The sequence below is a fragment of the Heliangelus exortis genome, chromosome 1 (assembly GCF_036169615.1).
Source record: "Heliangelus exortis chromosome 1, bHelExo1.hap1, whole genome shotgun sequence".
Classification (NCBI taxonomy): Eukaryota; Metazoa; Chordata; class Aves; order Apodiformes; family Trochilidae; genus Heliangelus; species Heliangelus exortis.
In genome coordinates, this window is record NC_092422.1 from 4,259,172 (window position 1) to 4,274,515 (window position 15,344).

The following is a 15,344-nucleotide window of genomic DNA, read 5'->3' on the forward strand; positions in this document are numbered from 1 at the left end:
GTTCCTAACAGCTATGATAAACTCCCTGACCAAAGAATTACCACCACTATTGCATCTGTTTTTCTACCTGTCCTCTGTTTCTGCAGCCTGCCTTTATCAGAGGTGCCAAAAGCAGAGGAATGGTCATATTCCTAGGGTGAGTTTTATCTCTCTTAGTGTCTTGTCTAAGATGATCATTTAAAGGGAATTCTCTTTCTCTGGAGACTGACAAGAACCTCTGTCCAGAAGGTATTTCAGAGAAATGTATTGACAAGGCAATAAGAATGAAAGAGAATAGATTTAGAATGGATACAAGGAAGAATTTTTGCAACAAAGGTGGTGAGACACTGGAAGAAGTTTCCCAGAGAAGTTGTGGATGCCCCATCTTTGGAAGTGTTCAAAGTCTGGCTGGATGAGGCTTTAAACATTCTGATCTAGCAGAAGATGTACCTGCACATGGAAGATAAGTTGAACTAAATTATCTTTGAAGGTCCTTTCCAACCCAAACTATCCTGTGATTCTATGATTCTATGAAATTATCCACTCTGATCTCACAGGAGGTGAGGTAGGTGAGGTGGGAACTGGAAGAGTTGATCAATATTGTGGAAAAAGGCTGCTGCTCAGCAAGTAGGAACCTTTCAGATCACTGTTAGTTGGGGTGGGGATCTCATCCTTCAGGCTGTTGTTGGAGGTCCCAGATTGTGGTTCCCCTAACCCTGCCTTGGAAATGTGCATTGGTATAGGATGAACCAAGGCACAGTTTCTCTCCACTGACAAGAGGGACAAAAAACTCTACTTACACCAGATGCTTGATTAGTCCAAAAGGCTAAAGGTAGATGCTAAAGTATATTTTCACACCTCACACAGTCTGTAGTCTTTATGAAATGCTGTTTTTCATCTGTCAGGACTGTATTCTCTCAGTATTTCCCAGCAAAGTGCAAACATCAGCTAATTAAAACATGGTGAAGATCCTGTTACCTGAAAATTTTTGAAGTGCAAAGATGTCCTTAAAATACACAAATCCTACATTGCATGAAGTAACTCTCTTCAGTGGAAAAAAACCAAACCAAACAGCTTTAGCCTGAAGAAGTAGAGTCCCATGGGTGGCAGTTCCTGGTAAACTGAACTTCTTCCCTGGCCAGGTAATACCTCCATAGGGACAGAATAATTTTCTAATTTCCACTGACCACTCACTTTTGAGTGTTTATTCCCCTGCCAAGACAGGGAAGCAAAGGGTAACCTGTGGAATACTCCTTACTCCTCCAACAAATCATTATTTTGTGAACTGTTATGAAATCCAGTCCCATGAAGGAAGAGCACTGGCTGGATTTTTCTGCTAGGATGAACCACTATAGAGGTAAAACCAAGGGTGACTTTCCATTGTCACTCTGAGCTTTCACTGCTAATCATTTATCCAGGGGAACAGAAGTGAATCACTCCTGCCAAAGCCATCACCTCAGCTGACTTTGCAAACTCAAGCTAGAACCAGACCAGGGAAGACTCTTTATGAACCTTCCACTGGCAGGGTGGGCTTGCTGTGTTATTGTTTTCTTGTTGCCATTTTGCTTCGTGTCATTTCCTCTTTCACCCTCAATTTACTTCCATATTGTGAAAATTTTCAGAGCTGTGAGGAATGGATGTATGTGTTTTGCTGCTACATGATTGAGGTGGAAGAACAGCCTCCTGAGAGCTTGAATTGCCAACAAGAAGGATTTCAGTGCTGAAAGCTTTGAACTTCAGAGCTCTGTTTCCCATAGCAAGGCAGAAACATAATTCATCTAAGCCCTGCAACATTCACCCATGGAGGGAAATGAATAATATTCCTCTTATCTTGTACCAGGGAGAATGGATGTCCAACTAAAGTAGTGGGTTGGTTGCTTTTGGGTTTTCTCACTGGTTGAACATCAAAGTGGTGTAGAAAATTGGATTACAGATTTTTGGATTCCCTGATCTCATGACTCATCTGCTGGACTGTCTGAATCACTCTGCCCAAGTCACTTTATTTTCTTTTCATGAGACAATTTCTACACTACAACCTGACCACAGGTGTCTGCTCCCTTTCTGAATCTGTGCCTCTGGCAATACTTTATCCCAGTATAATGATCTGGAGTGCTTGGAAACCATACTGGGCCCTTTGGATATTACCAGGGTAGCAGTTTGGCTTTAAATGGTTTTTTGGAGAAAAACCTGGTCTCCCAAGATGTATTTTTGTGCATCCTGCCAGGAAACAACTACCTGATATGTAACACACAAAAAACCCCCCAAAAAGCCAGCTAAAAAACAAAACAAAAAACCCCCAAAAAACAAGTCATACCAATGTCATCTGTCAAGAAAAATAACTTCCTGAAATATTTAGCCAAGAAGAGATAAACCAGCTCAGCTATCTTCAACTTGGCTGCTCTGTGTTAAATTACTTGTTAGAGAATGCCCAGATTTTGCCAAGAAGTTGCTTTACAAAGAGGTTGGGATAGACTTGGAAATTGCCACGATGAGGAAAGAGGGAGCTACTACTGCCAGATGGAAAGAAAAAGGAAACCTGCAGTACCTTGATGCCAAAGCTAAGAACACATAAATAACTCCTTGTAATCCTACCAGTTGGGCAAGAATATGTACACCAGGCAAACCCACCACAATTCTGAGAGGATTTCTTCCTGGCAACCCTTCTTTCCCCTCCTCATAAACAATGCAGAAGGTGTGTACATCAACAGGGTCTTCCACCTCACCTCTATACCCTCAGTGTGGGTTTTTTTCCAAGGACTGCATGTTTGGCTAAACTTGTTTCAAACAACTTAGTTCACTGTCATGAAGGCTGTGTGATGGTTTTATTCTGATGTGTCTGTACTGAATTAGGATATTTCCATATTGAAATTAGTATCCAGTCCCCTACAGGATTTAAGCTGGATGTCATGCTATATAATCACAGAGCCACAGAGCATTAGGGGTTTATGTCAATGCATAAACATCAGATTCTGATTTTTTTTTTTTTTATATTTTATAGATATAGCAATGCTTCTAGAGCATTGCTAGAATAAAAATGCTTTATCTAGAATAAAAAGCTCTAAATTCTAGAACTTTTTATTTCTTTTAATGCAAAGAAAGCCTCAGTGAACTTGAACACAAGTAAATCCAGCCCAAACTGAGGAGGAGCAAATACTGTTATTTGGTAAGTAGTGTCTAAGCAGGTATAAAATCAATTGATGGCTTTATTCTATTGCCCTTTGGACATGTGCCCATCACTACACCCCTCTGGTCTGGCACTCCTCCCAGCCACCTCAATAAGAAGAACCAGGACTGGCTGAGGTTGAGATGCACCTACTTATTCCCTTTGCAAGCCCTTTGGATGTGTCAGTGTGTTGATTTGGGAAGGCCTGCAAAACCTGAGGATGTTCTCTGTATTGGAGAGGAGAGCAGTCTCCAGCATCACTAAACAAGCCCCTTTAAAGAAAAGAAGCCCCTTTAAAGAACCCCTTTAAAGAAAAAAAACCCACGGAGAAGAATCAGTCTCACCCCTGGGATTTGTAAGGGTGGCATCAGTGCCTTTGCCTCCATCTCCACAGCGAGTGTCGTCGAATGGGAGGCACTGATCCCCAGTTCCAGCCAAAACCTCTGAATTCTTCACAATATCTTTCACTGATGTGGTTGACTTGATTTTATAGATCCGTCGGCTGTTGGTGTCGGAGAGGTAGATGGAGCCAGTGATGGGATCTGTGGTCAAGTAATACTTATGAGCTGGGCTGTGGCTGAAAAACAAGGGTATGGTGTTATTATTTTTGGGGATGATTTTGTTTCCTAAAGTCAACAAGCAATGCAAGCACTTCAGAGAATAAAAATGCAGAGGGCAGACAGACTGGGAAAGTGAAGCAGTGCCGTGCTCGACAACGTTAGTCCACGGTGTTGAGCTGTGTTACCAATCCCTGGGCCTAGGGTGCATGGAAAGGGCTTGCTGGCCCGAGCCAAAATCATGCCAGGACCTACTCTAGGTTGAGTTCCAATGCTTGGGATTCTTAATTTATTAAATATAGAAATAGTCCTGAGATGGGTGCAGTGCCAGAAAGTGAAGGGGAAGCATAGTAAAATAGGTGCAGAAAACAAATCAAATCAAATCAAATCAAATCTACCCTCCCAAGAAAGACCCCAGAACAAAACCCTAAAAGCAGATTCCCAAGTATATTCCCAAGCAGATTCCCCACTTGCAGATATACTCTTCAAAATCACTGCATCAAGGCTTATCTGGTGTTCTTGTAGACTCCAGCAAAGACCCTGGAGTCCTGTCCTGCCCTCCTGGAGCTTAGGGGAAGTCCTGTCACTGAATTCAGCTGGACCTCACTGAAGAGAGCAACATAAATGGTCCTTGGAGTGTCACATTTTGCCTTAAGTAAAACAGGAATGAGGAGGAAGGCTCAGGAGCCCGAACATCAGTCCCTTGTTAAGCCCTGTTCACTGTTTCCTTTAAAATAAGGAAAGGTGGCTGTGAAAATGGAGCGAGCAGACAGGAAAAGGTTCTTAGCTCCATGACTGAAACAATAAATGATCCCAGGACTGAAGAAACTGATAAACTAGTGCCCACTTTATGGAAAGAATTGAATGGGACTGGCCATTAGTTTAGATACAGTTTAAAAAAATTGTCTTTCAACCATTCTATGTATAATTTAATTTAGATATCAAACTTATTAGCTTCATTTATTAAAATTAAGTGGTTACTAATAGTGAGTATTGAGCTGCATCTCTTCTAAGCCTGAAACCAATAGATCAAACTTGTATCTCCTGCTGCCTGAACACAGGTCTCCTTTCTTCTAAGAAGTAATTAGAACAAGCAGGAAAAAGCCTCTGCTCTTCTCCAGAACACCTTCAAGCTGTCCAAACTCATCAGGTCCCAAGAATTCATAATACATGTATGGGCCATAGTTCACAATTGTGCAGGTAATGGAATTGTTCCAGGAAAGGCTGGTTAGAAACCTGAGTGTCCATCACAGTTGACTCTGTCCCTCACAATAAGAAATTTCCTCTCTCTTTCAACCTTTATGTTAGGAAAATTAACCTCTCTTCAGACACATAAAAACTACTGAATTATTATCTGCTTAAAAAAGCTGCAAGTTGGTTCTTCATTCAAATTACTTAATACTTTGGGAAAAAGCCTTTCTGATTTATTCTGGAATATCCCTTGTGATTTATCCTATTAAAGTCTGAACAGATTTCATCTTCACAAATGACACTGATTCTTGCTAAATAAAATGCTCTGACCTTCAAGACAGCTCCAGCCTGGCAGTTCAGTCTCCATCTGTATTCCTTTCCAATGACAGCAGGCTGGAAGGGTATTATTTCATTTACCTGCATGTCACTCACACTAAGCAAGTGGCTTCAACCCTGGTGGAAGAAGTTTCCAGTGGGAATCCATCATCCATTTTGAGCAGGGCCTTGCATTTTCTTCTGACTGCCCTACCAAAGCCCAGCTGAACAACATTCAGCTTTTGAGATGTTGCTAATCTCTGTTTTGCATGGGAGGTGGACAAGAGGAGGGCATTTTTAATAGGACTTTGCAATTCTTTGGCATCTTTGCCTGGGAAACACAGATAAATTTCACTGAACCTTACAGCAGGGCCATTTGCAGATGGGAGAAGGCAAATGACTTCCTCCAAGATGGATAAAAATCTCCAGATTCTCCAGAACTGGAGATTCCTGTTGCTGTATCCCAGCACTATCATTGTAATTGATTTTTGGATTTCATAGCCTCACTCGGGTGGATTTATTACTGATTCCAAACTTCAGCAGAAGAGAAAGATCTTAAAATTATTTTCTAATCTCAGCTCCTGTGTAGAATGGATACTGAAACAAATGCTGTTTATTTTTAACTATTGATCAGAGAACCAGGTAAAAGACAGATTTATCCAGCAGAAAAGCTGAATGGTACTTCCCACCTGAATTCATTCAGGAAAAACCTATCATCATATTAAGGTAATATGGCAACTGGTAACTCAAGTTGTGTTTTATTAATGAGGTCCTGAACGCAGATGCCACAGAAAAGTAAGGATAAATTCAAAGTTCACAATCATTAAAAAATTAGCTCTGATTTGGTTAGACTTTTAATCCTCTGCACAGCTGGATGCCACAGATCCAAACACACCTTTATTACCAAATGTGCTTTGGAAGAGGCAGAAACTTACACTGATTAATCTACCCCTGGTATGGTAATAATCTTGGGTCACTTAAAATCCTATTTTGGATTTCACCTGGTGAGTTGATAGTGAAAATCTCCCAAGGCATACAATTAACTTTTTAAATCTAATGTTATTAATGGGGATGGACAGTCCCAATACAAATTACACCTTTTCTGCTACATGGCTCTGTGTGAGTGATAGGAAATACTGGTTCCTTTTTACAGGCTGGACTTCTTCAGCTTTGCTTATCATGGTCTCCTACACCCTGCCCCATGCACTGGGTTTTTTTGGGTGTAAGCCTGGAATGGCTTAAGCAATGGAGTATTTAACCTGGGATGTTTTGGAGCAGGGAAGGTAAAATACAATCTATTAAAAATTAGCAAGCTGGAATTTGCCTCCCTGGCCTCTGCCAACAGTTTTCCCAACTTCCCACTGTAGTGGGAAGGTGTCATGCTCTGCCCTTGCATGAATTGCATGGTGTTATACATTGGAGCTTTTGTTAAACACTTTGAGATCTTTTGGAATGAGAGATGCTAAATCAACATACGTGGCTACTGTAAAAGTTCCCAAATTGCTGCCCTTCATCTGTGATAATGCATGAGCACTGGAGCTGGGAACACTGAGGCTTTGCTTTTTATTTAAAGCCACAATCAATACAAAAATCCAAGAGGCAAATTGGACTGAACTGAACAACAGAAATAAATCTGCTTGGGGCTAAGCAGAGAAGATTTTTTTTTTCCTTTCATCCTTTCTCATTGCTCATAGATAACAAACCAAAACAAGAGAGATGACTTTTTACTATTCAGAAGACTTAAACAGTTACTGTATTTGTAGTCTCTAAATTCTTATCCCCCATATTGACAATGCCACCACTAGAAAAGGGCTGTGGATGAGAAGCAGTTTTCCCTTTTGGAGCTTTCCTTTCCTGTTAAGGGTTTTTTGACAGAACCTTTAGCTTTGCATTGATATTTTAATTGCATATGGGCTCCCCCTTGTACTATTTGGGGAGCTCTGCAAGATTCAAACTCTGTTTTAAAGGGCTTCTGCTTTACATGATTCCTTAAATACAGGCATAAAGAAAGAAAATGATAAAAAGCTGGGTGAATGGGCAGACACATGACACTTATGGATAGCTTCTGTAATATTATAAGATATTCACAGACTCTAAGCAAAGATTGATATTTTCTGATTGGGTCCAAAGCCCATGTTTTGGAGGAATCTAATGAGGAAACCTCCTGCTCCAAAGTGGGAAGACAATCTCTAAGAAATAAAGATGAGAAAAAGGAGATGGTCCCTGGTTTCAGCAGGTTCTTTATAACCCATCAGCACAGCAGACTGTCCCTTTTCACTGTCCTCTGTTCAGTGCCAGGGAATTCATCTCACTGAGCTTTAGATGTCTACAAGGTGGATGTTTACATCTGAACTGGCTGCCTTAACTCCCTTTATTGTCACTGGAGAGAAATTACACCTTTTAAGTTACGGATCATGACTTATTTTCAACATTTATCTTACAAGATGAGCTGTATCTTAGTTTCTCAAAAGCAAGGGCATCTACCAACTCTTCTGAAGGACAGCTTCTCTTACTGGTACCGGTGTGGTTCTGGCTCTCACTGTGGTCAATGGACAGGAGTATCCTACTTACCTATAACAGCTTATCTGAATAAACCTGCTCTAAAATAAGCCCTGGAACCCTTTTGGATCAGATGCCTCTATTTAAGGACATGAAATTCTATAAAACTTTCTGTGCTAGCTGCCCTCTTCCCCTCTGAGCCCTCTGGCCATATGCATTTGCTGGTGACTGAAGAACTACTGAATTCTCACAGACAAATTTAGTTTTTTGTTCCTCAAGGTTGTGTTTCCATGGCTCCACCCTAAGCACCCTGCAGCTCACAAACAGAGGATTTTTTTATAGCTTGCTTGAGGTACTGGTCTTTTTTTCCTTTGGGTGACATTCAATATATTATTAGTACATAAGGAGGCCACACAGTGCAGTGAGAGGAATTTACACTTGGCCTTTTAGTGTTTTCAGTTTGTGTGCAATGCCCAAAGCTCTTCTACTGTCACAGGATGGATAATAAAACTTCACAGCAATGACATAACCCAACCCAGGGACTGCCAAGGACTTTTGAGCCAATTTTAGGGTAGTCTCTTGGCCACTAATTGTAGATCTGTCTCTCAGAGGTATGAAGGGAAACAAGAAAGGAAGAATACATTTAAGTGTGGCTGCTTTTTGCATATCTGCAAGGCAGAAATGCCTCATTGCAATCCATGTTCCTGAAGAGATAATGACAATTAACTGTGAATTATTATTGCTATGCTTGAAAAACAATTAGCTTCTCTAGGCCCACCAAGACAGGTCCACAAACAGCCATACTGGAGTAAGTTCCTATTAATCTCATACTGAATGACAGATGGATGTAACCTTGGGAGGCATCACAATTTGGTGATGCCTTTTAGCTGAACATGCTCCATGTTGACACACAGATGCTTTGGTTATTGCAGAATTAGACCTTGGCTACCTAGGCTGTGCTGAAGAGCCAAGCATCTTGGTTGGTACATCCAGAACCTCTGGAGAATAAGCTCAACACTGACTGCATGTCAGGAGGAATCATTTTCCTTGATGTGAGGAAGCCTTTCCATATGGATTGAAGCTTTTCCAGACCAACGAGATCCAGTTCTCTGGATCTCACCCTTTGCAGCTGTTGCCTGCCAGCTGTGGAATGCTTAGGAACTTCTGGAGCTCAAAGCACTGGAGCTTTAGCTAAGACTACACCTACCCACTTCCCTGTGGCTCAGGAATGAGAAGATTTCCTAACAAGAAGTATTATGGCAAATGAAGCAGAGCAACTGCTAACTCATTCCCTTACTGTAGTCATGGATGGGAATATCTAGAGCTTCTCATCTCCTTCTCACTGGTCCCCTCTGAAGTCCAATGAAGCAGGCAGGGCTTGGCTTTCATTCATTTAATTTCTTATTTTTTAAGAATTGCCTAAAGGCTGAAGCCTTGACAACTTTATAAGGCTCTGTTGGAATCTGCAGCATTTGTGACCAGTCCATATATCTTCACCCAGTTATTGCCTTCATATATAAAAACCTCTTCTTGTAACAGGTATTCAGCTGCTGCCCTTCACTGTCAAAGCAGATGCACTTTAGTGCCTGTGTATTTTCAGGGCATTAAGGATACAACCTGGCTGTTTCAAAGGGAAATGAGTTTTTCTATTGCCTCCAAATGATGTGAAAGAGGAGCTGGGGGGCTGGAACTCAGCCTGATGAAACAGTCAGTGCAGAGGTACCAACCTCCCAGTCCTGCTAATGGATGCTCTGGGACAGTCCATGATACTGTGGAAGGTCAGCCCTTCATTAAGGTTCTGGCAATAGGGCAAAAACCCCAGGTTTTTTTCCATTGCATTTCCAGGCATGCAGATAAATTGAACATTTCTGGTTTTGCACAGCCTCTAGGAAGTCAAAGCAGGATAAAAATCACATAGCAAGAAAAATCCCCAGACCCATATGCAAAAAGAAAACCAAACAACAACAAAAAATGAATTCCACTTCCACAGTCTAAGCTTCTAATTTAGAAAGCAACCAGAGAGAAGGATAGGAAACTTGTCAGAGCCAGAGAAGTCCTTGCAAACAGAGACAGTGACAGGAGGTTGACATCATCCAGAATGCAATTGATTGGATCAAACCCACTGAAACTCCAGTGAATCCAAATGACAAATATTCTTAGTGACAAAGCTCCAATTTAGGAGTCTCTCTTTCATCTTGTTTTCTTGTCATTACTCTTTCTCCTTTTTTTAGTGCATTTCCTGGGGAAGGTTCTGAGCTACCTCTTAGCTGAGCCTGACACACTTTCACATGATGTTAAAGCTCTCTATGAAGAGCTCAGACTGACAAGAATTACAAAAACTTACTTCCCTAGATGGGTGATGCTGGGTTACATCTGGCCATTCCTTATGTCAATCACACTCCTCAAAACTCAAAAAGAAGACATTTCACCATATGAGAATTTTTTTCTCACCACAGCTACTCCAGTGACCTGTATCCCAACACTGCCCCTGTGCTGAACTCTTGGTTAATTCCCACCCATTTTTCCTTCCACCCTCCTCCTCTTTTTACTCTGCTTTTTGTGTCTACCCTTCCCCCATCTACAGCTACAGCAGCTCATGCAGAAGTCTGAGCAACTCTGCTCTGTGATTAATGGCTCCCAGGTCTGATGACTGATTGTCTATGCCAGTTTTAATCATGCCAGCTTCATTTGCTAGTGAATCATCTGGAAAAGGCACTTGTGGCTCACTGTATAACAACATGCAACAAGACAGGGAGCAGCAGAAGAATTCTCCACTGGTTGGCTTACCTATGTCTGAAATCTTTATTTCTGACAGAAGACAGGAAAGCAGGGAATAGAAGAGAGAATGAGGTGTTAGCAGCTCAGTTCGATGCATTATTAGCAGATTGAAAACTTGACAGTAACTGTATCATACAATGCAATAATAAATAAAGACTTAGCTGGAATGACACTGATATATTTGATATTGGATATTACTTGGCAGTGAGCTCACTTATGTACTGCTGCATTCCATGAAGGAAGTGTGATCTGACCTGCTTGGAGGTATTCACTTATGCAGGTGAAAGGACCAGGCAGACTACATCATTCAGAGCAGTACTCAGCTAAATATGTTTAAATGCAGGTACCTGCACAGCTTTTTCACTCTCAAAGCAATACCTTGTGATTTGCAAAGGTAATTTAACAGTTGCACAGTTATGGATGGTAGTCCATTGTCATAACCTCATGAACTCCATCCCTGAGGACTGAATTTATGCCAAGCTGGACACTTTTCATGGGTCTAGTCTAGTTACATACCCAGCTGCAATTATTTGCAACTTACAATACTTTGGTTTCCTCTCTGCAACACAGTGCTGCACTCAAACCCCACCTCCCCAGGACAAAACTGAAAAGCCAAATAGTGAGTGTTAATCTCCAAGGAGATGCTAATTTGAGAAGACACAAGCAAACTCTATTTAGTCCAGAAACAATGGCTTTTCTCCACAGCTCTTAGCCAGCCAGCATCTGAACACACTTACTTTATAGCACACCAGAGTGAAGAAATGTTTATCACATCCAGTAACTTAAGTGTTTACACAGATGAAGCAGCAATTGTTCCAGCAGATTTAACTCTGGAGTAAATTTAACTCTGTGGCTCTGCAGAAGAGTCAGCAAGGCCATTTTGCCAAGGCTTAGTTTTCTCTTTTCCAATCAGGAAATCCTTTGCAAAACCTCCTCTGGGTCTGGTGTTTCCACTGACAACGAACCAGGGATTGGGTTTTCAAAACTGTACTTCTGGGAATGAGATCTTAATCCCACTTGGTTGCAATGGGTTTTGGGCCCCAGATCACCTAGGTTCTTCTGGAAATCTCACCTTTGGTCATTAAAATAACTTTCTGGCACTGGAAAACTATTACATATTTTAACATGGACCAGGTCTGAAGATTTATCCCAGCTTCCCACCTTACAAACATGAGAGTTATTATTATTATAATAATAATAATACACAGCACATCACAGAATAACAAATATTTGGTTCTTGTTTATTTACTCAGAATGCACTGCAGCCCTCTGGGCTGTGGCTGGAAACCTCTCATTTTAGGCTTCCTAATTCAGTGCCTCTTCCTGATTCTCTTGTTGCTCTGTGAGCACATCAAGACACCTCTTCTCTAAGTGCCAGCCTTGCCATGGCTGTCTGGATTTTTTTTTTCTCCTACACCATGACCTGTGATGATGGTCTGCATGCTAAATAAAACCTTCAGCAAGGCTTAAGGACTGGGGGGTGTTTGTAAATGGACTGATGGGTTCCTGCACCAATCTTGCTGCAGATCAGATCTGCAGATTCCATTTTTACCTGTGGCCTTGTGGAGCAAATGGGAATACAAAGAAAAGCTGTATGGGACCCTGCTGCTTTAGCAAGCTTCAAGCTTCAAGGACAATTCTTCCAGACATGGAGCCTTAGTTTTGTCCTCACCGGCCAGGATATTAAAACTCAGTAGAGCAGGGAGGTCCTTACTTCTTGGAAGATTCTTATTTCAGAGAGGTAAATGGGAATATGAACCTTCCTGCCACGGTAACCTCACAGTGACCTCTCAGGACCTTAGGTCAAGTTCTTCAAGAAGAGAATTAGTTCAGAAATATGCATGTAACTCTACTGACTTCCCTGGAGTGAGTCTTGTCTGGATACAGAGAGTCCAGAATCAGGCCCTTGTGCTTTGAAGTGGGTAATTGTATTTTCTGTAGAAATTTGAGATAGGAAAAATATCCTCAGTTTGGTCAATCTGAAATTTTGATTCAGTCACAATCTGTTTCGTTTCCTCAGAACTGGGGACAACTCTATTTTTCCCAGCCTGTCCTTGTTTTTAATGGTTCTTCCTTCACAAGCCTCCCTATTTCTCCTATTTTGTTAAATTATTATTACTATTTTTTTTTTTATTTGGGATAAATGGATGCACTTCACTAACTTTCAGATGATCCGTTGCTAGGTTCCCCCTGACATCACTGTGCAGTTGGGAACTGAGGGGAGCTGAAATGTTTTTGTTCCCCTAAAGACAACTAAAGCCTGAAATTCCCCAGGTCATCATCTGGTTTCAAGTATGAAAGATCATCTGTCCTCATTAACCTCTACCCATCACCATCAGTGCTGTGTCCTGCCAGCTTTAGGCTCTCTCAGAGGCTGATTGTTAGTTTTGAGAATTACCTCTAGTCTCTAACTATACCAACAGGGAAACATCAACACAGTTTGATTTAACAGGACAGAAATGTGTCAATATTTTTGTTGTGTGATTCAATTCTAGAAGAACTTGTTAGGCTTGTGTTTCTCTGGTGTAAATCAAAGTCAGCAGAGTTGCAGAAGAAGCAAATCTGGACAGCTTTTTTTTTTTTTTTTTTTTTTTTTTTTTTTTTTTTTTTTTTTTCCATTTTTACTGTAGTATTTTTAAAGAGTTTTGCTCATCTTCCTTTTGGTCCATGCTATTTCTGCAGAACACAAGGGCATAATTACAACAGCCCCATTCAGCACAGTGTACCTCAGCTCCAGGATGTTGGTGACATTGCCAGAGGGGAAGATCCTTCGGATATAGTTGAAATCTCCAACGTAAAGACTTCCATCAGACCCACACGTGAGGGCAACAGGAGCCAGGAGTTTGTTCCCATCTGCAAGACCATTGCAGCTTGGACAAGAAATGCTTCGCCTCCGGCCGTTGCCCATAATGCTTCCAATTACAGGTGGCTGCTGGGAAATAAACTGGTTTTCCCCATTTCCTTTATGCAAGATGCCTGGAGAGAGAAAACAGTGATAAGGAAATCAAAGAGAGACAGGGAAAGTGAGTTCAAAAGGAGCACAAACTGGTAATGCTGGATGACAGCTGGAGAATTTGTCAAGTGGCAAGGACGTGGTTAAGTGGTGGGCTTAGCAGTATAAGTATGTAGGGACTCAATGATCCTAAAGTTTTTTTCCAACCTAAGTGATTCTATGATTCTAAGGAGGTTTATCATCATCATTCATGTTACTGTTTTGGGGTGGTTTCAAATGAGGAGCCCCTTTTCTGAAGTATTTTGTAGACCCAGTACATTTCCCGCTGAAAAAAAAGTATGGGGAGAGCAAGACTGTCTTTACTTTTAAATGAAATACCTTTTTCAGCATCTTATGACTTTTCACCTGCCTTTTCTGTCTCTCCTGGCCCCGCAATTTTCAGCCTACCAGGTGAAAAAAGAAATTACATAGCTCATGGGAAGATAAGGGGCAGGAAGACCATGGTGCATTCTAGAGAGAAATATTTCATCTGAAAAGCTTTGGAGGAGCTCTGCTTATGCTCCCTGTAAGGGAAGTGTTTTCAGCAGTGCTGTGGGCTGAATTAGGTGTTTCGCCCCATATTATTTCTATAATCAAGAAGGACACAGTGCCTGCATCTTCTGAACATGTTCTGATCAGCTTTCAAGTCTCCTTGCTACAGTCTTAAGAAACCTGCACGTGCTCTGGCACCTTCTGTTCTTCCTTATGACCCATGAAGCTCTTCATTTCTGCAAGTACACTTGCACATTGGAGGATGTGTCTAGGAGGATCTGCAAGTTCATCTGTAAGTTCATCTGTAGTTTCATCTGTAGGCACTGTTAATGCCCTTGCTTCAAGACACTACAAAGTCAGACAAGCTGACATTCAACTGCTTCATGATATCTAGCTCCTTTTGGAGCTGTGCACACCATATTGCTCCTAAGTGCAGGTTACTAGAAATATATTTTAGTAAAATACATGAGAGAGTACATGTGTTGAACAGGCTTCTTTCCTTTTCTTGAATTCTTAATTATAAGAAGCAACCAGGCCCTGCAACATCACATTATTTCTCTTTTAAGTGTTACAGTCAACCTACCACTTTGTATGTTGAGGGCATGATGTTTGTCCAGGGACCACCCTCCAAGTTTTGATGCATCAATTTCATAACCCTGAAGCACAGCTGTCCTCTTCTCCCACAGGATCAGGTCAGGACAGGATTCATACTCATAACCTACAGAAACTGTGTACAAGAGAAGAGCAAAAGACCCTTGAGATTAATAACCCAGAAATGCACAGTCAGCACACACAGAGTTTCAGCTCAGCAGGGTAAGGGCACTTCTACATCCAACTGCCAATTTCATTTCAAATGTCATCACCACAATGGAAAGTCTTATTATTTTCCTTTTTAAGGGCCATTTTGCATTCAAAAAGGTCAAAGCAGATGTAACTGTTGGGCATATGTGCCTAAATATTTAAAAGGCATTGTTATGAAGACATTTTTAAAAAATTGGTATTAAAGAGAGTGAACTCCTCAATGGGAGCATTTTGCTCCTACCAACTATCTTTGATCTAAGACTGCATGTCAGGAACTTTCTAAAAATCATGCTCTTTCTTGGAAAGAAAAGCTTATCTTAGATGAGGTTTATTTGTGGTCATTGTTAATGTCAAAAGGCTACAGAGCAGAACATGGTTTGCTTGCCATAATGTCTAATCAGAGCCTTTCAGGAGTCACTCTGCTGAAGACATTGGAGTTGCTCAAGAATAAAATGATGCCAGTAGAAGGAAAATCATGTTTTTAACAGAGTAATGACTCCTTTATGATTTTCTCAGAAGAAGCAGGACCAGTTTCTTCTGCTCTACATGATCTTTTCAGAACTAACAGATGAAGCAG

The 15,344-nt window shown here is 41.2% G+C and overlaps 1 protein-coding gene across 8 annotated transcripts in view; it reads right to left on the reverse strand.

The window, feature by feature from the left end:
• Positions 1–15,344, reverse strand: part of TENM4 (teneurin transmembrane protein 4) — a 587,599-nt gene that overhangs the window by 49,129 nt on the left and 523,126 nt on the right. For 6 of the 8 annotated variants that reach the window (XM_071729185.1, XM_071729348.1, XM_071729422.1 and 3 more), the window contains 4 exons: positions 14,550–14,693; positions 13,209–13,458; positions 10,492–10,512; positions 3,487–3,719 (listed from right to left, as the gene is read on the reverse strand). In XM_071729185.1, coding sequence (XP_071585286.1) covers positions 3,487–3,719; positions 10,492–10,512; positions 13,209–13,458; positions 14,550–14,693 — 648 coding nt within the window. The remainder of the gene's footprint in view (positions 1–3,486; positions 3,720–10,491; positions 10,513–13,208; positions 13,459–14,549; positions 14,694–15,344) is intronic. The other 2 variants (XM_071729662.1, XM_071729267.1) reach the window with 1 other exon arrangement.